This window comes from Urtica dioica, chromosome 7 (assembly GCF_054948205.1).
Source record: "Urtica dioica subsp. dioica isolate 48M chromosome 7, U.dioica_male_clone48M_v1_H2, whole genome shotgun sequence".
NCBI classification, from domain to species: domain Eukaryota; kingdom Viridiplantae; phylum Streptophyta; class Magnoliopsida; order Rosales; family Urticaceae; genus Urtica; species Urtica dioica.
The window spans coordinates 20103196-20123785 of record NC_142762.1 but is presented as its reverse complement, the minus strand read 5'-3'; the positions used below and the strand labels follow the sequence as shown (position 1 = coordinate 20123785).

Here is a 20590-nt window from a genome sequence, read left to right as displayed (position 1 = left end):
TCATGCATATACCGTAAATATTATTAAGGGAAAATATCATATCTATCCGTTGTGTTTTATCGAAATGCCGCGTTTATTCCATCAGTTTTAAAAAAAATAAAAAATATCACTTAACATTTCTATTATATATATGGGGTTTTGACAGCAATAATACCATCTTGTTGTCACTTACCATATTTAGCCCAAAACCAATATTTTGACACATATGTTACTTTGACTAGGAAAGAGAAATAAAAATTTCCTCAATTACCCTCCCCTCAGATCTTCCTTCTTGCGCTCACTCTCTCATCTTCACTCTCTCTTTCACGGTCTCTGAAAAAAAAAACCCTCATTCACGCTCCAAAGCAGCTCTCTCATTCACGCTGACTCAGATCTTCATTTCCCTCCAAGCATCTCTCTCATTCACGCTCACTCTTCAATCGCTCACCCTCTTCAGCGTGGGTCCAAGTCTTCTCCGGTCACCGTCGTCAGATCTAGGTCGAGTGTCTTCTCCGGTGACCGTCAAATCTTGGCGTCAAATCTGGGTAAGTAGCTTGTTCTTCTAACAACTAAGAGCTATTTTAGTGATTTCGTTCAGTTTGAACGTGTTCCAAAGCTTTTTTGAGTTTTTACTTCGCCAAAAATGGTGTTTGGAATTTCAGTGTTGAAATTTTCCAGGTGTCACGAACTGGATTCACTTCGTGACACTAGTGTCACGAACTGGATTCACTTCGTGACACTAGTGTCACGAACTGGATGTTTTTCCATGTTAATAACCGTCTTTTAATACTCATTTCTAATACTGAGTGAACGTATACAGGTATGGCGGAAATATGTTTATATGCTAAGCATAGCGGGAAATGGGTAAAACCGGGCGTATATCAAGAGGGTGGTACTCTTACGCTTTTACTTCCTACCAAATTGAATTACCAAAGTTTGATGCAAACATTGTATGCTCGGTTGAACGTGACCCCTGCAACGCATTCAATCAACGTCAAGCATGAAGCTGACGGGCTCGTACCGCCAACCATAGACGACGACGAAAGTTTGCGATGTTATTTGTACTTGAGGAAGAACGAACCGAACCGGACGAAGTTGAATCTTGTACTTGAGATTAGTCCGGAGGCATTTCAGGATAAAAAAGCGGATGGCGCGTCTTCTCCACGGGTTGGATCCACTCCAACAGCAAACACAAGCGAGAGTGGATTTGGTTGCAATCGAAGCAGGATCATTCCAAACATGCCGAGTCCTATATCCGAGGCACGTGAATGGGACGTACCAAGTCCGGAGGCTTTCGACAATGATACTGTTGGGTTGGATGACATGAATACTGTTAGCCAGGCAACACCCCAACCCAGAAGGTCTCCACCACCAGTTATTTTGTCAATAGAGGCTCCACCACAGACTCAACACCAGGAAGAGCCTCCTCTTCCACCACAGCCGCCAACTCGATCACAAAGAAAAGAGAATGTATCGAGCCAAGAGAATGGGGGGTGTTCGGTTACGGCTCCCGAATCAAATACATGTGTCGAGAGTAACGATATTGAGGTGTTGGATATTTTATCTCCGGTAAGAGTAAAAAAAAAGGATTATATGCAAACAAAGCGGCGTTGTTGAAGCATTTGCGGATGGATGCAATCAATAATCATTATCGGTTCAAAACGAAGAACTCATCTCCGCTCAAACTTCATGTCATTTGTGCGGGTAAAAATTGTGATTGGGCGGTCCGGGCAGTGAAGCTAAAGAACACGGATTGTTTTGAAATTAGAAGGTAAAATTTCACGACCTAAAAACTGATTTTATTTGAAATTTCATTTCTCTTCGTAGATGAATCAGTCCGTGACAGATCTATCACGACGTGAATCCACTCCTGACACGAGTGGATGTACTTCGTGACAGATATGTCAGGAAATGTATGCCCTTTTAATTTTAAATTGTTTTTGATCGTGTGTATGTGTTTATGGTTCAAGATATGATCCAAAGCACACTTGTTCTGTGGAGGAAAGACAAAAAGGGCAACCGCAAGCTACTGCAGAGTTCGTTGGAGAGAGGGTGAAACACAAATTTATTGATCCAACTGTACATAGTTGTACCCCAAAGGAGATTCAGAGTTACATGCGAACAGAGGTTGGAGTCAATATTTCATACAGAAAAGCATGGAGGGCAAAAGAATGTGCAATACAATCCTTGTATGGGACTGATGATGAGTCATATGCCTCTCTTGCAAAATACAAGTACATGTTAGAGCAAAAGAATCCAGGTTCTCTCATCGACCTAAAAACTGACCGTCATAAATATTTCATGTACTTTTTCGTTTCTTTGGCTCCGTTCAGAGAGGGATGGAAGTATTGTCGGCCTGTTGTAATTGTTGATGCAACCTTCTTGACAAACTATCACAAGGGCAGCATGTTTACGGCTTCCGCGATGGACGCAAATGAGCAAATATTCCCGCTTGCCTATGGTATTGGTGAGTCCGAAACTTCCAAGTCCTGGTTTTATTTCTTCAACAAACTTAAGGAAGCATTGGGGGAGAGGGATAACATGGTCATCGTATCCGACCGAAACACCGGAATCATTAACGCCGCGAAGAAAGTTTTTCCAAGAGCAGAACATGGTTTTTGCGCATACCACGTGAAGAATAACGTCAAGGCAAAATTCAAAAAACTTGGCAAGGAATTCAATTGGAAGTTCTACGGTGCAGCAAAAGCGTATACTATATTTAAATATCAAAAGTTTATGCGCATGTTGGACAAGGAAGACCCGTTGATACGTCCGTACCTTGTCAACGAAGTAGGAAATGAGAAGTGGGCACGTTGTTTTTTCAAGACATCAAGGTATACGATCATAACTTCAAACAACCACTAGGACAAAAGACGTTATCCGGTGCGACGGATGTCGCACCCAATGCCTCAAATGTCGCACCTAATGGTTTATTAGGTGCGACAATAGGTGCGACACTGTCGCACCTGATAACCCGTCGCAGAAGGTATTGGGTGCGACATGTCGCACCTAATAGGTACCCCATTAGGTGCGACATTTTCAGGTGCGACTAATCGCACCTAATGCCCAAGTTATTTTCCTGCCAAATTTTGTAGAATTGGCGGGTAATGGCATATCGGGTGCGACAATGTCGCACCTGAAAGTTTTCGCGCCATGGTATTCGGTGCGACAATGTCGCACCCAATACGTTTGTTTAATTAAAAAAAAATACAAAATTAAAAAAAGTAAATTAACAAAATAATATTAATTAAACAAAATTCTAAATGAATTAGAAATAATATTCTAAAAATAGAATTCTTAATTAAAAATACAAATTATTTACAAAAAACGAAAAAAAATTAATTCCTATTTTTTTTTCTTATAAAACTTATCGATAGTAGAATTTCCTCTGCCGAATAAGTTGCCAGAACTTCGAGAACCGCTTCCTCGTCCTCGTCCACCACTGCCTGACGCGCTGCCGCTCGTTCCGCCGCTTCCGTAAGGACGATCTCGCAAGTAATCCATAGAACCTGGCGTGGAACCTGGCGTGGAACCTGGCGTCTGCTGATCCGTCCCACCTGGTTGCGATGCAGGCGGAGGTTGAGGAGTCGTGGGAGGCTGGTTGTGCTGCTGGCTGAGGAAGGCGATCTGTTGCCGCATCAGTTGCAGCTCGGCTTGTTGGGCATCCATCTGAGCTCGCATCTCGGCAACCAATGGATCGGTCTGAGATGACGAACTTGACGAGCCTCCATCTAGCGTTTGGGCAACACCCAACGATGACCTTGGGATCGAAGGCCCTAAACCGACTTCCCAGTCTCTGCGCACTCCCAAAACATCGCGCATCGCGTACATCTCCGCATCTTCTTGGGAGATCACGATGTTTTGCTCCTCCGCTTGCCGCAAAATATCTATCGTCTGGGCGGTGACTTGATCCTTCAAAATAAAACCACAAAAAACTTATAAGATAAGAAGAAATAAAGTAATTAAATATAGTAAATAAAAAAAATTAACTTACGTATTGCGTCTTCGCGAAGTCCGTCGTCCACGATCCCTTAGCGTCCTGGTGTTTTTCTAACCATATCGCTAAAGCCGAGCCTATACTCCCATCTTCTCTTCGCTGTAATTTTTCAACATTAAAATATGAATCACATATATATTACATATTAATTTTAAGAGACTTACGTTCCTCGAGCGATGACCAAAAAAACTAAGCGAGCCTTGCCTCGCCTTCGTCTTCTTCATCTTCGAATTTTCCCGGTTGCGGAGAGATTTCGCCTGCAAGACATAAATACGTGAAGTTTAATTTTAAGAAATTCGAATAATCATCGGAAGTTCAACTCATACCTTATGCTCTGGCGAGTCGAACACCTCTATTGCTTTCAACCAGGCTTCCTGGTTGTAGCCATCGGGAGTTTCACTTTTAGCGAGGTCCTTACTCCCGCAAAATGTCTTGAAGAAGAGCTGCGACAACCTCGACTTCTGGCCACGACGCATCCTCTTCGCATCGCGAATGATAGCCATATCAATCTCGTTGCGAATAGGATCTGCAGGCACAAGCTCGCCACTCTCGGGATGTGCATAAACGAAGTTATACTCGTTATGAATCGAGTTCATAAGAGCCGCCACACTCTGCGCAGGCACATGATTCCAGTCTGGGAGGTCGACTGGAATGGTACTCTTGATCAGGTTTCCTAATCGGTTTTGGAACGTCCCGATCAACGGATTTTGCTCCCTGACGTCTTGGTAGAACGCCTGCGCATTCTGATCGTAGCGAACTGTGTTCGCTCCAGGGGTCCCAACACGAGCTCTCGCAGAAACGACGCCAGTCGTTGGTCCCCGCTTCTTCCTCGGCATCTGCGGGGGGTCATGCTCTCCTCCTGATGGGTCCTGACCTGAAGTAGACATCCTGCAAAATGAATTGTAGTTAGTATTTTTAATTACTATGTAATTACTATTCGACGACTACGGTTATTACATGGTGTTAGTCATTCATCGTTGTCACTCGATGTAATGTTAGTATCGACATCAACATCGTCTCCCTCAAAAACGGCAAGCGCCTCATCTTCTTCATCCACTTCTTCATCATCTTCAACGACATTAACAAGCTCGGCCGTAGCAGTTTCGTGTCGATGATTAAGACGGTCGATATTTGACAATTCTATTGTCAATGGAATCGATGCTGAAGTGGTCGGATCAACTTCAGGAATGTCCCATATCCCACGTTGATTGCATTCCTGAACGATTTCCCATTCGCGACCCTTAACAAGATCTTGGATGTAAAACACTTGTTTCGCTTGAGTCGCGAGTATAAACGGCTCTTCTGTAAACCACTCTTTGGCGGTATACGAACTCGTTGCTCCGGTGGTCTTATCAACGTGCACTATACGTCCTGCATTGTACTTGTCACCATACCATATGCATTTGAACAGTACGACACGACAGTTATGTGTATAGTTCAGCACGATTACGTCTTCCATTCGACCGTAAAAGTTGAAGTCGTTCAGGGGCACACAAACACCGCTATTCTGGGTGATTCGTTGGTTATCACGACGACGAGTGATGAACTTCACGCCATTCACAAAGCAACTCGGATACTGATGAGCAATTTGCATAGATCCCGTAGACAACGCGTAAAGTTCTTCAGACACGTCGAAACCACTAACTTTCATGTCATAAATCTGGAATATACAAATTAAGATGATGTCATTAGCAATTTTAGTAGCAATTTTCATAGATGGCGTCTCAATGTTGCACGTGGGGCAAGCAAGATACCCTTGGCCACTCCATCCCGACAAATACGATCGAGCCGGAAAGTCGTTTATCGTCCATAGAAGCGCGGCACGCAACCGAAACACTTCATCGTTCGCCCCGTCTCGCACTTGGAATCCATTATCCCACAATTCTTTCAGCTCTTCAACTAGTGGTTCTAAAAATACGTCCATGTCTTTTCCAGGTGAGCTCGGTCCAGGTATCAAAAGCGTTAGCATCAAGTACTCTTTTTTCATGCACAACCAAGGTGGCAAGTTGTACGCAGTTAGTACCACGGGCCACATACTATACGCTAGACTCATTTCCCCAAACAGGTTGAACCCATCAGAAGCTAGTCCCAGACGTACGTTACGAGGCTCTGCAGCGAAATTTGGGTGTCTCGGTAATCCAGTCCCTACTTGGATTTGACATTCTTCTGAATGAGACAGGAAATAGGGGGATAAAACTGAATCGTTAGAATTCATTTTGTAGGATTGAATTATTAGGAAATTGAGAGGTAAAATTGAGAGTGAATCGTTAATATTTGAAATTTAGAGTGAATTATTATGAAATTGAGAGTGATGAATTGTTAGGAAATTGATAGTGGATCGTTAATATTTGAAAGATTCGAGAGCGAATTTGTAAGAATGAAAGAGAAATTGTGATTGACATGTATTAATTTTGAAAAGTGGTTAGAATTCGTTAATATATACAAATTCACTACTGATTTCATTAACGAGTTAACCAATTTCGACAAATTAGTTAATTCGTTAAAATATATTATCAAAAGAGTTAATTTTCTTGAGATATACGTTTTATTCTACCGAAAATTCGGCAGAGTTTCCCCTAAAATATTGACTAACCAAAATCTGCAATTAAAACAAAAACACATATATAACCAACCAAGACTATCTTATTAACATACTAAATACTAAATTGAACCAAGACTATCTTATTAACATACTAAATACTTAAACAAATCATGTTACAATTACATTAAATTACACTAAACACGTTACTAATTAATTTAATATATTAACTTAATTAATCTAATCTATCATATTACACATTATTAAAAAAAATTGACTATTACTATATGCTACTATTTTCATCAAAGTTCTATTATCATTTAATCTAACATGTTACTATTTTCATATATATTACTAATTAATCTATACGAAATAATCTAAAAATATTAAATAATCTATAAATATTAATAATTACAAATACCTAACGTTTTTCCGAGGCGACGACGAGGCACTGAGACGACGGGGCTACGAGTGACCAAGCTGCGGCGATGGCTGGGCCGAGGGTGGGCCGGGAGCTGGTCTATAGCCCTTCAAGAAGTTCTCTGCAAAAAAAGAAAAGAAGAAAAGGAAAAAAAAAGATTAGTTGTGTGACCGATTGACAAGGCATTGAAATATCTAACGTGTTTTACGTACGTCCGATAATTCCGATCTCTTCTTCACCTGGTTGCACTGCCAAACAGAATCCCACTTGTACTCCCTGCACCGAAGAGAGAGTGAGACAGAGAGAGAGAGAGAGAGTGAGACAGAGAGAGAGAGAGACAGAGAGAGAGAGAGAGAGTGTGAGGCTTACCTGGAGGACGGCGCCGGGAATGGAGGCGGGGCTGGTCCGCCGGAGACGAGCGTCGGGCTGGAGGCGGGGCTGGTGGCGCCGGGGACGAGCGTCGGGCGCTGGAGGCGGGGCTGGTGGCGCCGGGGACGAGCGTCGGTCGGGCTGGAGGCGGGGCTGGTGGCGCCGGGGACGAGCGTCGGAGAGAGAGAGAGAGAAGAGAGAGTTAGAGAGAGAGAGAGAGAGAGAGAGAGAGTGTGAGGCTTACCTGGAGGACGGCGCCGGGAATGGAGGCGGGGCTGGTCCGCCGGAGACGAGCGTCGGGCTGGAGGCGGGGCTGGTGGCGCCGGGGACGAGCGTCGGGCGCTGGAGGCGGGGCTGGTGGCGCCGGGGACGAGCGTCGGGCGCTGGAGGCGGGGCTGGTGGCGCCGGGGACGAGCGTCGGTCGGGCTGGAGGCGGGGCTGGTGGCGCCGGGGACGAGCGTCGGAGAGAGAGAGAGAGAAGAGAGAGTTAGAGAGTGAGAGAGTGAGGTTGGGCGAAGAAGAAGACGCTCGGGTATATAAATACCCTAAAACTATTAGGTGCGACATTGTCGCACCTAATAGTCATAAGTGTCGCACCTAATATGACTTTTAGGTGCGACACTGTCGCACCCAATGTGAAAGTCCAGAACCCAAAACATTCGGGGGGAACTTCTGACCGTTTTAAATTTTTTTACCCATCAGGTGCGACACCTGTCGCACCCAATGATATTAGGTGCGACATATGTCGCACCTAATAGTATCCGGTGCGACAATTTCATATCAGGTGCGACAAAGTCGCACCGGATAGCCATAAACATCAGCGAAATTTTTAGGCGCATGGAGGACTATTAGGTGCGACATGTCGCACCTAATATGTTCTTAGGTGCAACATTTAGGTGCGACATGTCGCACCTAATACCCTTCCGCACCCAATATGTTAATTTGTAGTAGTGAACGCAGAGTCTTTGAATGCGTTAACTGTTAAAGCAAGATCATTTCCAATAGTGAAGTGCCTTGATTGGTTGAGGGAGAGAATGCAAGTTTGGTTCTACCAACAACGAGAAAAGGCGGCATCAACTCAAAGTGTGTTGTCAATGGAATATCATACCGAAATGTTAAAAAAACTTGCTGTCTCGGCAAATATGCAGGTTATAGTGTGTTTTTAATTTTTAAATTCTGTCACGAAATGACCCGAGTCCGTGACACTTGTGTCACGGAGTGACTTCAGTCCGTGACACATGTGTCACGGAGTGAATCCACTTCGTGACGCAAGTGTCACGGACTCGGGTCATTTCGTGACACATGTGTCACGGACTGAGTGGTTATGTTTAAACTTTTTTTTGCTTATGTTTTAGGTCCGGCCTTCTGCAGTATACGAATTCGAGGTTTTAGACACAGAAGGAACACCATGGGCAGTGAACTTGATTGATAAGACGTGCTCGTGTCGAGAATTTCAAACTGATCTATTTGTATGTGTCCATGCCATTGCGGCTTGTCGCTTACGCAACCTACCAGTTGAGAGCTATTGTGCAGAGTACTACACGACCGAGTATTGGAAATTGGCGTATGCAGGGGTTATTCATCCTCAAGGAAGTGAATCGTCATGGACTTTTCCCGACGAAATCAAGCAGATCAAAGTAAATCCGCCTAACTTCTTAGGTCGTCCGGCGGGTAGACCTAAGAAGAGAAGGATTCCCTCTCTTGGAGAATCTGATGCCCCGCTTCGTAAATGTTCCCGTTGTGGAGGTGTAGGTCACAATAGAGCTACGTGTCGCAACCCAATTCCACCGGAAATGAGGGCTCCGGGGATGGGACATTGGTTTGGTTTGTAATTCGACACGTTTTATCATTGAATATCTAGAACTTCCTTGGTGTTTTGCTATGTATTACATTTTGAATGTTTTGAACTTTATTGGTATTGAAACAATGTTATTGTTAAGAAATTGAAGTTCTAAGAATACATATATAAAGTTATAAACAATACATACACTTTTAAACTAAGAAATTGAAGTTCTAAGAATACATATATAAAGTTATAAACAATACATACACTTTTAAACTAAGAAATTGAAGTTCTAAGAATACATATATAAAGTTATAAACAATACATACACTTTTAAACTAAGAAATTGAAGTTCTAAGAATACATATATAAAGTTATAAACACATACATACACTTTTAAACTACGAAATTGAAGTTCTAAGAATACATATATAAAGTTATAAACACATGCGTACAATCATAAACACATAATTTCAAGTTGCCTCAACATTGACATTTCCACGCGTGTGTAGTTTTAGCGCTCCGTGTCGGTATAATTCGGTGGTCATTTTCTGTCGATACATGATCATGTCCTCCTGTTTCAAATCAGACAATGGAAGGTCGTGCGCCAAAAACTCGGCAGTCTTGATCATAAACATGCCACAATCATTTCTGAAGGGCCACAATCATTTCTGAAGGAACAAAAAACGCATGCTTTAATTGATATGTGTCATTAAGAATGTAAAATTAAGAATTAAAATATTTACCCATTGTCTTGTTGTGGCATTTGATCGTAGTGGACGACCTTGAATATTTCTTCATTGGAGAGTAGAACGCCGGCGACATGCAGAACATATGGCAAAATGGTGGCCAAGTTTCTGACTTCAGTGTCCACGAGCGTTTGGTGTCCACCGGTGGAACTCATGGAGTCGTACACCATTATACACCTTGAACGCACGTTGACAACAAGAAGATACCAGTGTCCGCCATCTATTACAGGGATGAAGACATCATCGACCCCGTCCCATGGGTCCACCAGTTGCTCCGCTCCAGACTCTCCGGTAATGTGGTCGACGACACATTTTTTCAGTTTCTTCTTTAAGAATACACCCGGATCTTGACTAGCATTGAACTGAGTGTAACTATCTCGGAGATACTTAAAGAAGACCGTGGACATGATGGTGAAGGAGTGACGTAACAAACCCGCCTTTTTCTTCTTCCGGAGGTAGTACATCGCGACGTCCACATGCTGCACGACAAAAGATAAACATAAGCACTAAATACCTCAGTCCGTGACACAAGTGTCACGGAGTGACTTTAGTTCGTGACAGATGTGTCACGGAGTGGATTCACTCCGTGACAGATGTGTCACGGAGTGGATTCTCTCCGTGACAGATGTGTCACGGACTGAGTACACTTCGTGACAGATGTGTCACGGAGTCAATTCACTTCGTGATAGATGTGTCACGGAGTCAATTCACTCTGTGACACATGTGTCACGGAGTCAATTCACTCTGTGACACATCTGTCACGAAGTGAATTGACTCCGTGACACATCTATCACGAAGTGAATTGACTCCGTGACACATCTGTCACGAAGTGAATTGATTCCGTGACACATCTGTCACGAAGTGAGCTGCAAAACAAGACATATTTTAAAAATTACTGACACACATTAATACCTGATCAGACAACCAACCGTCCTCGTGCCACATGTTGTAGAAGAAGGTCTTCTGGTTGATAGCCATCTGTCCAAGTTCCATAGAAGGCGCTATGGTTTCTTCCTCCGGCTTATATTTTGGTTTGCCCTGAGATATGTTCTTGTGGCCCCTCTTCAAGCCGACTTGGAACCACAACTTCATGACGTCAACGTCATCCTGGTCCGGTTGTTTGGTTACCTCCGACAGCGGCAGTTCATCAGGAAGCACGTCCGGAGCATTGGTGAACCTCAGAAAAGGCAACGCCTTTTTGGAAGGAGTAAACCTATCGGGGCTGCGTCGTTGCCGGGTCAAATGTTTCTTGATAGGTGAGTCTTCAATAAGGATATGGGGATTCGGTGTCTTCAAGTCATATATCTATCCAACAAGAGAAATAGAGTTCAAGTTTATTGTTGAGTTCAACCATAAAATAATATTTCATAACAATTATATGCTTATTTGAGTTCAAGTTTATTGTTGAGTTCAACCATAACAATTATATGCTTCTAAACAAGTCAAGAATTAAGTTCAACCATCAAATTAATGGAGGTACCTCTTGAACCCCCTGTGTCCCTAACAACTCATACTCTTCCATAGCCTCTGCATTCATTTGGGCTTCTAGACTGAGAGGCGAATCTTCATCACCCCAAGATTGTTGACCTTGTGTGTTTTCGACGTCACTTTCATCTTCCTGACCATTCAAAATCATTTAGTTCAACATGAGTGTAATCAAAATAACGAAATTCAGCGACTCCGTGACACTGTGTCACGCACTAAGTACACTCCGTGACACATCTGTCACGGAGTGAATCCACTCTTAAAGAAAAAAATAATATGTCTATTGCATATCTTGTACCTCTTGTTGACTGGTTTGTTTCTTTTTCCCTTTCTCGACTTCGTTTTTCTTCTTCTTTTGGTTGCCATCCTTCTTCTCCTCCTGTTTCTTGCTCTTCTTGGCGCCATCGTCCTTCTTATTCTTGTCGTCTTTGTCCTGCTTATTTTTCTTGTCCCCGTCGTCCTTTTTCTTCTTGTCCTCGTCGTCTTTCTTCTTCTTCTCGTCTTCGTCGTCTTTCTTCTTCTTCTCTTCTTCGTCTTTCTTCTTCTTCTCCTCGTCTTCCTCTTTCTTCTTCTTCTCCTCTTCTTCTTTCTTCTTATCCTCTTCTTCTTCTCTCTGCTTCTTCTCTTCTTCTTCCCGCATTTTCTTCTCTTCTTCCTGCATTTTCTTCAGCTTCTCAACATATTCTTCTTCCTCTTTTTTTTTCTTTTCTTTTTCCACTCTCTTCTTCGCCATCACTTCTTCCCACTTCTTCAATTTGGCCGCTTTCTTCTCCCGGCGCTTCTTTTCTAACTGTAACTCGTTTCTCCAATCGTAGTACTGATCCAGTTCATCAAGAGCCACTCTGTAGCTCTTCACCGCGTCCAAAATTTCTTTTTTGAACTTCCTGTAGTCGTCTTGCATATAGCGGAAACGCTCGTCGAGATTTCCAACTGAGTTTTCGAGAGAGTCGAGCCGGGACTGTCCATGACCAAAATAACAAAGTAAGCTGGCTGACGAGTAAATCCAGTACGTGACACATCTATCACGGAGTGAATCCACTCCGTGACACATCTGTCACGGAGTGGATTCACTCTGTGACACAAGTGGATTCACTCCGTGACAGATGTGTCACGGAGTGAATCCACTCCGTGACACATCTGTCACGGAGTGAATCCACTCCGTGACACATCTGTCACGGAGTGGATCCACTCCGTGACACATCTGTCACGGAGTGGATCCACTCCGTGACAGATGTGTCACGGAGTGGATTCATTTAAATTAAAATAGAAACCCAAAATTGTGTTACCTCAACTGTCTGTGCTTGTGAATGGGACGGTTGTTGTGGTGGTTGTGGTGGTGGTGTTTCTGGTTGTGGGGCGTCTTTTTTTGGTTTCTTCTCCGAGCGTTTGTCCACCCCCGCTGCCGTCGTAGAAGGGGTTGCAACGCTTGAAGAAGTGTCGCCGATTCCGTGAAATTCAACCTATACGTGGGACAAGTTAACAAATGAGTGTCATCAATATAAAGTATGAATTAACCTACAAATTTATTACCTCATTGAAGTTGATTCCTCTCATGGCGGCATCTTGAACAAGTCCGATAGACTTCCACCGACGCATTATTGGCCGAGCTGTGGTGGAGACTTTCTCACAAACCCCCATGTTCGTCAGGAAAGGAAGACACTCGTACCCCCAAACCTGAAGCGGCTCGACGAATCCGGGGAGATGGAGCTTCCTTTTTTTTTTACCTTGCTCCATTGGCTCGCCACCCTTCTCCACAAACTTCCGGACTTCGCCGAGAAGGTAGTTCCACACCACGTTGCCCCATGGATGGCGACCGAATGTGTCCGTGTCCTCCACCGCCTTAATGAGCTCTACGCACGGTGTCCTGTTCTTCGCATCGTCCGCCAGGAGGACATTCAAGACGAAGTAAATTTTCAGGTAATTTACCTGAACTTCTGTCGGCCAATCTACGCTCGCCTCCAAGAATTGGTTGACCAAGTTCCGACTCAAATACTTCCCCGGGAAGAATTTTTTGAACAGGCTGTCATTAGAAACAACCCCCTCGAACTTGAATTCCTCGTAGTCATCGACGACTTTGAGGAATGTGATCTCCTGGAAGTCTCTCTTCGTGAACTCCCGGACTCGGCCTCCAATCTCAATCAGAAGCCCGTCAGTGGTTTCGCCCTCGAAGCTCCCGGTCCTCAACACCAAGTGGCTTATAATCGCCGACGACCGGACTATTTTGGGTTGCCCCACGAACTGCCCAAAACATGATTGGGCGAATCCAGCTTGAGTCTCGGCGCTGCGGCCGAGTAAGAGAGCGAGGAAATTTTCCAATCCCCCGTGGAAGTTAAAGGAAAATCCTTCAACGTTGGACTCGGGTATAAACCGTCTCCACTCCTACACATATGAGTCAATGACATTATTAGTGAAACCATTATGCTTGAGTTCGTGACAGATGTGTCACGGACTCACCCACTTCGTGGCGGATGTGTCACGGACTCGCTGACTTCGTGACACATCTGTCACGAAGTCATCGAGTCCGTGACACATCTGTCACGAACCAGGATCAAAATGAGTTTCTGACACTCACCTTTCGGGGAATAGCAGTTGTAGGACTCTCCAAGGCGGTCGCAACGCCCGATGACTCAGCCTTGTTTTTTGGCTATATCAAACACAAAACAAAATCAAATAGGTGCACATACATCTAATTAAGTCACTTCATTTTTATTCTATACCTTCTTTATCTTTGTTGGTGCGACGACGAACGCGTCGTCATCGTTGGAACGCTTGGACGGCGAAATTATTTTCCTTTTCGAAGCCGTCCTAGAACTTCTTCGAACGTTTGAGGCCTCCTCGACCTTGGTTATTTTAGACTTCGTCATTGAATATATAAAACCTGAAACAAATCAAGTCACCAATTTTCAACAACTTCAAGACCAAATACGCACACACACACTCGTCAAACCCTAACATTGTTCAATCAAATATATACACGAGCACGAAACACACACAAACACACACATTCTCGGCCAAACACAATACACACAAACACTCAAAGACAACACATTCTCGGCCAAACACAAATACACTCAAACACCCGAACACAAATACACTCAAACACCCAAACCCAAATACAATCAAACACCCAAATACAACACATTCTCGGCCAAACACAACAAACACTCGCCCAAACACCAAATACACTAAAACACCCAAAAAAAATTTGAGCCAAAAACCCTAAATCAACAAACACTCGGCCGAAATAAATGAAATAGAGATACTCATACCTTTTTGAGTAAATGAAATAGGGTTTTAACAAACACTCACCAGTATTTCTAGGGTTTTAAGAGACCGAACTAAATGAAATATGTGTCACGGAGTGAATCCACTTCGTGACACAAGTGTCACGGACTCGGGTCATTCCGTGACACACTCGCCCAAACACAAATAATCACAAACACTCAAAGACAACACATTCTCGGCCAAACACAAATACACTCAAACACCCACACACAAATACACTCAAACACCCAAACCCAAATACAATCAAACGCCCAAATACAACACATTCTCGGCCAAACACAACAAACACTCGCCCAAACACCAAATACACTAAAACACCCAAAAAAAATTTGAGCCAAAAACCCTAAATCAAATAATTTGAGGTTAAATAGAGTTTTCAATCAATTTGAGGCTTTAATAGAGATCGGCCGATTTACCTTGATATGAAGATGAACACAATCTTTTCTTCTTCTTCACCGATTAACGTCAAGAATGTGATAGAGACCGAGAGCTGGGTCGAGCAGAGGTGCCTTCGTCGCCGAGAGCTGGGTCATGCAGAGGTGGGTTGCGCCTTCGCCGCCGAGAGCTGGGTCGCCGAGGAGTGGGTCGCCGACAGCTGGGTCACCGAATGCTGGGTCGCCGAGAGCTGGGTCGAGCAGAGGTGGGTTGCGCCTTCGCCGCCGAGACCTGGGTCGCCGAGAGCTGGGTCGTGGGTCCCCGAGATGGGTCGTCGCGATTTTTGAGCGAGAAAGAGAAAGAGAAGGACAGGGAGAGAAAGAGAGACACAGAGGAAGATGATTAGAGAGCGAAATCGTGGGAGGGAAGAGGAAGAGATAGTGAAATCGTGAGAGCGAAAATGTGGGAGGGGTTGGAGGTTTGAAAAATCGTGAGAGAGAGAGGGAGGGAGATAAACCGAGAAGATGAAGAGGTGTAGGTGTGCGAGGGAAAATGGAGAAAATTGGGTTGGGATGGTTTATTTCGTTTAAATGAGTTTTGAGGGTATAATAGTCTTTACCTATTGGTGTAGGTATTACATGTGTCAAATTTTGAGTTTTGGGCTAAATATGGTAAGTGACAACAAGATGGTATTATTAACGTCAAATTCCCTATATATATACACCTTAAAACAAATTTACCTATCAAAATCCTCTCTATTTATAAGATTTTTTCTACTTTTTCAGTTTTAATTTTTTGAAAAGGCCAAATGCCCTCACTTAAAATGTTAACATTGATATTAATACAAACAATGAAATAGGCATCCCTTTACACAAACTTTACGAGACAAAATGAAATCTTTAAATTTAAGAGCCAAAATATGTTTTGATAGTTGATAGTACACCTTTGCCCTTTTAAGTGACATCTATCCCTTGTGTTTTATGGAAATCGCGTTTATTCTATTTTAGTTTTTAGAAATATAAGAAATATCACTTAACATTTCTATTAATATCAATTATATACCTTAAAACAAATTTACCTATCAAAATTTTCTCTTTTTATAAGATTGTAGTCTACAAATTTTTTTTTTGAAAAGGCCAAAATGCGCTCACTTAAAATGTTAAAATTGATATTAATAGAAACAATGAGATAGGCATCTCTTTAGACAAACTTTAAGAGACAAAATGAAATCAGTAAATTTAAGAACCAAAATATGTGTTGATGGATGACACCTGAAGGGGCTAAGGTGTACTATCAAAATAGGCAAAATTATATTGTCAAAACTATTTTTACACTATCATTTAAAAATTTAACGACTTATTTAAGTAACATATCACTTAAAAAAATTATTGAAACATGATACTTAAATATTTTAGCTATTTCACTATTTTAGTCAAATTTTTACTATTTTACAAGTTTATTAGCTTTATTAAATATTTAACAATAACACAATTTTTCTAAAATCTATTTAAAAATCAAATAATTGATGCACCACAGAAGTATAAAACTATTTCTAAAAGTTTGGTCAGAAAATTAAGGTGCTGTAACATTGTCCTGTAACTAATTATTTTATATATACCTTGATATAAGGAACAAATGGACTATAATTTCATTTCGAAATATCGTGGAAAAATACTACTAGGCGTAAAGTAATTCCACAAGTCAAGAAAACATAGAATTTTCCGCTAGACTTTTAGCGAGTCAAGTCAAGCATATATATTACTAATAATCTGAGTTTGTTAATTAGGGTCAGCATTTACTATACAAAATAAAAGAGCATTATATTCTTATTATTTATTTACTTTACTTTTGAATGTTATTTAATCAACTTTTCATTTCAAGCTTATCCGCTGTTAAACGTTCACTTGTTGGGAATGGATAGAAGTTGGTGACTACTGTTTTTGTTAATTAGCCATCGCTATCAGAAAATTTCTTTGTAATTACCACGTAGCTTGCATGGAAGTACGTCTGTGTTACAAATCAATATAAAACTCAATATATACCAGTTTTGCTAGTTTATTACTTGTACGTAACTAATAGCTGTGTTTTTCTTTCACACACGTTATATATTTATACGTGCATATTCTATGACGCAGTAACTTCTTCATTTGTTTACTCCATGGACAAGTATTTATTTATTTTTTTTAATAAAAATTTGTCTGCTTATTATGTCTTTATTGTAAGTTTCAATATAATATCTTCTAAATAATTATATTAAAATTAAAGTGTATACCAATAAAGTATGCAAAATTAGAGTTTATTTTTATAAAATTATAATATTTCATCATCACATTTCAAATTATAAAATTAAAGTATCATGTGATTCTATCTTAAAAACAATTGTAAATGAAAAAAAAATAATGTGTGACATTTTAAAACCTTTATTAGTTCCCTTCTTTTTTCCTAGCAAAGTATCATGTGATTCTATCTGGCACTATTTCGCTTCCGAAGATCTTGGTCCCACTACTACAAATTAATATATTGGGTGCGGAAGGGTATTAGGTGCGACATGTCGCACCAAATAGTCCTCCAAGCGACTAAAAATTTCGCTGATGATTAGTGCTATCCGGTGCGACTTTGTCGCACCTAATACAAATCTGTCGCACCGGATACTATTGGGTGCGACACCTGTCGCACCTAATGAGTTTAAAAATTGAAACGGTTAGAAATTTCCCGCGAATATATTTGGTTTCCTAAAAACATAGTCGGTGTGACATTGGGTGCGACATGTCGCACCGAATATGTTTTTAGGTGCGATATTAGGTGCGACATTGTCGCACCTAATAATTTTAGGGTATTTTAAATACCCGAGCGTCTTCTTCCTCGCCCACAGCCTCTCTCTCTCTATCTAACTGTCTCTCTCTCCAACGCTCATCTTCATCCGCCGTGATCTCCCCCGCCGCCGTGACCTCCCCCGCCGCCGTGACCCACGTCCAGCCACCGCCGCCCGCTGCCCCACGTCCAGCCACCGCCATTGTGACCCACGTCCAGCCATCGTCGTCCTCCTCCAAGGTATGTCTCTCTCTCTCTCTCCTCTCTTTCAATCACTCATCTCTCTCCATTTCCGACCAGCCCGTCGCCCCGCCGCCGTGACCAACCCGCCGCCCCGCCGCCGTGACCAGCCCCTGCCCCACGTCCAGCCCCGCCGCCACTGCCCCACGTCCAGCCCCGCCACCTTTGCCCCACGTCCAGCTACCGCCGTCCGCTGCTCCCCAGTACATCTCTCTATCTCTCTCTCTCTCTCACCTTTATCGTCATCTCACTCGGTCTCTTTGCAGGTTCGTCCCGCTCCCAACTACAAGCCCCGCTCGTCGACACCGCCGCTGCCCCCACCGTTGCAACCCGTGCCCGACCCCAATCAGCGAAGCTGCCCCCACCACCGCTGCCCAGCCCGACACCGTGTTACCTCGCCATTGAAGGTGAGTGATAATATTTATATAATTGTTATATTTTAGATTGAAATTGAAAATTGTAATTGAAATTGAATTTGAAATGAATATATGTTTAAATTAGAATATAACAATTTGAAATGAGTATATGTTTGAATTAGAATATTGAGTTAAATGGTTGAAATTAAACTGAATAAATGTTGAAATTGGAATGTTGAGTTAAATTGTTAGATGTTGAAATTAGAAAGTTGAATTGGAATATTGAAATTGATATTCGTCTGTTAGTATTTAGTATGTAATTATTGTTAAACATGTTACATTTAATGTAATTATTGAAAATTTATTGCGACCGAGCCACATAGGCTCGGTTTAGTATTTAGTATGTTAATAGGATAGACCTGGTTGGTTATATATGTGTTTTTTTTTTAATTGCAGATTTTGGTTAGTCAATATTTTAGGGGAAACTCTGCCGAATTTTCGGTAGAATAATAACTATATGTAATATAACGAATTCTAACCATTTTTTCAAATTAATATATATTTTTCACAATTTCTCTTTCACTCTCACTAATTCGATATCGAATCTTTCAAATGTTAACGAGTCACTCTCAATTTCCTAACAATTCATCACTCTCAATTTCATAACAATTCACTTTAAATTTCAAATATTCACTCTCAATTTTACCTCTCAATTTTACCTCTCAATGTCAATAATTCACTCTTACAAAATGAATTCTAACGATTCATTTTTATCTCCCAATTTCCCGTCTCATTCAGAAGAATGTCAAATCCAAGTAGGGACTGGATTACCGAGAACAATCGGTTGAGTTTGCAATATAAAACAGGGGTTAACGAGTTTATCCGCGTTACAAGCAAACTCCCGAACGAAAACGGTCATTATCGTTGTCCTTGTAAGTCTTGCAATAATGTGAGATGTCTGGACATCGGGGTCGTAAAGAATCACCTTTTGAACAAGGGGTTTACCCCGGGATACACCGAATGGTATCATCACGGCGAACGGGGAATGGTAGAAGATGCCAGCGAGACTAACCAAAGAGGAGTCGGTGGATTGCACGATGCTCTCCATAGATTCCACGAGGACTTCGACGATTTTACGGATCCGACTCCGAGTGAAGTGCGAGCAGATGAGCAAGTGGAAGACTTGTTCGTCGAGTTGGAAGCAGAATTGTACCCTGGATGCAAAGAGTTTTCGTCTTTGTCGTTCTTGGTTTCTTTGATGCACATCAAAGTCACGAACCATTGGACGAACAAGTCGTTTACAGAACTGTTGCAGCTCTTGAGGAAGTCTCATCCAATTGGTAATCGAATTCCGGAAAAACACTACGAGGCAAAGGCGAAGCTGAAGCGTTTCGGCATGGGATACGATATGATCGATGCGTGCATCAACGATTGTGTGTTATTTCGAAAAGATCTCGAGAAAGCAGAAGTTTGTCCAATTTGCAATGAGAGCAGATGGAAGCCAACCGGGAAGAATGTATCACGAAAGATATTACGATACTTTCCCTTGAAAGATCGATTGAAGCGATTGTACGCTTCTCGAGTATCCGAGTTGTCTACGGGATCCATGCAAATTGCTCATCAGTATCCGAGTTGCTTTGTGAATAGCGTGAAGTTCATCACTCGTCGTCGTGATAGCCAATGGATCACCCAGAATAGCGGTGTTTGTGTGCCCGTGAACGACTTCAGCTTTTACGGTCGAATGGAAGACGTAATCGTGCTGAACTATACACACAACTGTCGTGTCGTACTGTTCAAATGCATATGGTATGGTGACAAGTACAATGCAGGACATATAGTGCACGTTGATAAGACCACCAGAGCAACGAGTTCTTATACCGCCAAAGAGTGGTTTACAGAAGAGCCGTTTATACTCGCGACTCAAGCGAAGCAAGTGTTTTACATCCAAGATCTCGTTAAGGGTCGCGAATGGGAAATCATTCAGGAATGCAATCAACGGGGGTGTGGGACATTCCTGAAGTTGATCCGACCACTTCAGCATCGATTCCATTGACAATAGAATTGTCAAATATCGACCGTCTTAATCATCGACACGAAACCACTACGGCCGAGCTTGTTACTGTTGTTGAAGATGATGAAGAAGTGGATGAAGAAGATGAGACGTACACCGTTTTTGAGGAAGACGATGTTGATGTCGATAC

The 20590-nt window shown here is 42.3% G+C and overlaps 3 protein-coding genes across 3 annotated transcripts; 1 reads left to right on the top strand and 2 right to left on the bottom strand.

Annotated features, from left to right (window-relative positions):
• The first annotated feature begins 801 nt into the window (after positions 1-801).
• LOC149390346 (uncharacterized) lies at positions 802-2746 on the top strand. Its single transcript, XM_089619751.1, has 4 exons — positions 802-1449; positions 1554-1750; positions 1950-2687; positions 2734-2746. The coding sequence occupies exons 1-4, from the start codon at positions 802-804 to the stop codon at positions 2744-2746; spliced, it is 1596 nt and encodes a 531-aa protein (XP_089475877.1).
• Positions 2747-2808: 62 nt separating this feature from the next.
• Positions 2809-4369, bottom strand: LOC149390345 (uncharacterized). Its single transcript, XM_089619750.1, has 5 exons — positions 4303-4369; positions 4141-4233; positions 3974-4075; positions 3431-3891; positions 2809-2827 (listed from the first exon to the last, which is right to left on the bottom strand). The coding sequence occupies exons 2-5, from the start codon at positions 4198-4200 to the stop codon at positions 2809-2811; spliced, it is 642 nt and encodes a 213-aa protein (XP_089475876.1). The 5' UTR covers positions 4201-4233; positions 4303-4369.
• A 5637-nt stretch (positions 4370-10006) lies between these two features.
• On the bottom strand, positions 10007-15692 carry LOC149390344 (uncharacterized). Its single transcript, XM_089619749.1, has 10 exons — positions 15024-15692; positions 14040-14200; positions 13895-13966; positions 12853-13701; positions 12609-12782; positions 11621-12280; positions 11318-11455; positions 10750-11142; positions 10104-10316; positions 10007-10057 (listed from the first exon to the last, which is right to left on the bottom strand). The coding sequence occupies exons 2-10, from the start codon at positions 14184-14186 to the stop codon at positions 10007-10009; spliced, it is 2697 nt and encodes an 898-aa protein (XP_089475875.1). The 5' UTR covers positions 14187-14200; positions 15024-15692.
• Positions 15693-20590: the final 4898 nt, after the last annotated feature.

Excerpts from the sequence above, each read along its gene's own strand:
- LOC149390344 (XM_089619749.1), bottom strand. The coding sequence starts at position 14,186 with ATGACGAAGTCTAAAATAACCAAGGTCGAGGAGGCCTCAAACGTTCGA. Across the intron at positions 12,783-12,852 it reads GAGGAATCAACTTCAATGAG|GTTGAATTTCACGGAATCGG; the intron begins GTAATAAATTTG and ends TCCCACGTATAG. Across the intron at positions 11,456-11,620 it reads AACAAACCAGTCAACAAGAG|GAAGATGAAAGTGACGTCGA; the intron begins GTACAAGATATG and ends TTGAATGGTCAG.
- LOC149390345 (XM_089619750.1), bottom strand. The coding sequence starts at position 4,200 with ATGAAGAAGACGAAGGCGAGGCAAGGCTCGCTTAGTTTTTTTGGTCAT. Across the intron at positions 4,076-4,140 it reads TTGGTCATCGCTCGAGGAAC|CGAAGAGAAGATGGGAGTAT; the intron begins GTAAGTCTCTTA and ends GAAAAATTACAG. Across the intron at positions 3,892-3,973 it reads ACTTCGCGAAGACGCAATAC|GATCAAGTCACCGCCCAGAC; the intron begins GTAAGTTAATTT and ends TTTATTTTGAAG.
- LOC149390346 (XM_089619751.1), top strand. The coding sequence starts at position 802 with ATGGCGGAAATATGTTTATATGCTAAGCATAGCGGGAAATGGGTAAAA. Across the intron at positions 1,450-1,553 it reads GATCACAAAGAAAAGAGAAT|AGTAAAAAAAAAGGATTATA; the intron begins GTATCGAGCCAA and ends ATCTCCGGTAAG. Across the intron at positions 1,751-1,949 it reads GATTGTTTTGAAATTAGAAG|ATATGATCCAAAGCACACTT; the intron begins GTAAAATTTCAC and ends TTATGGTTCAAG.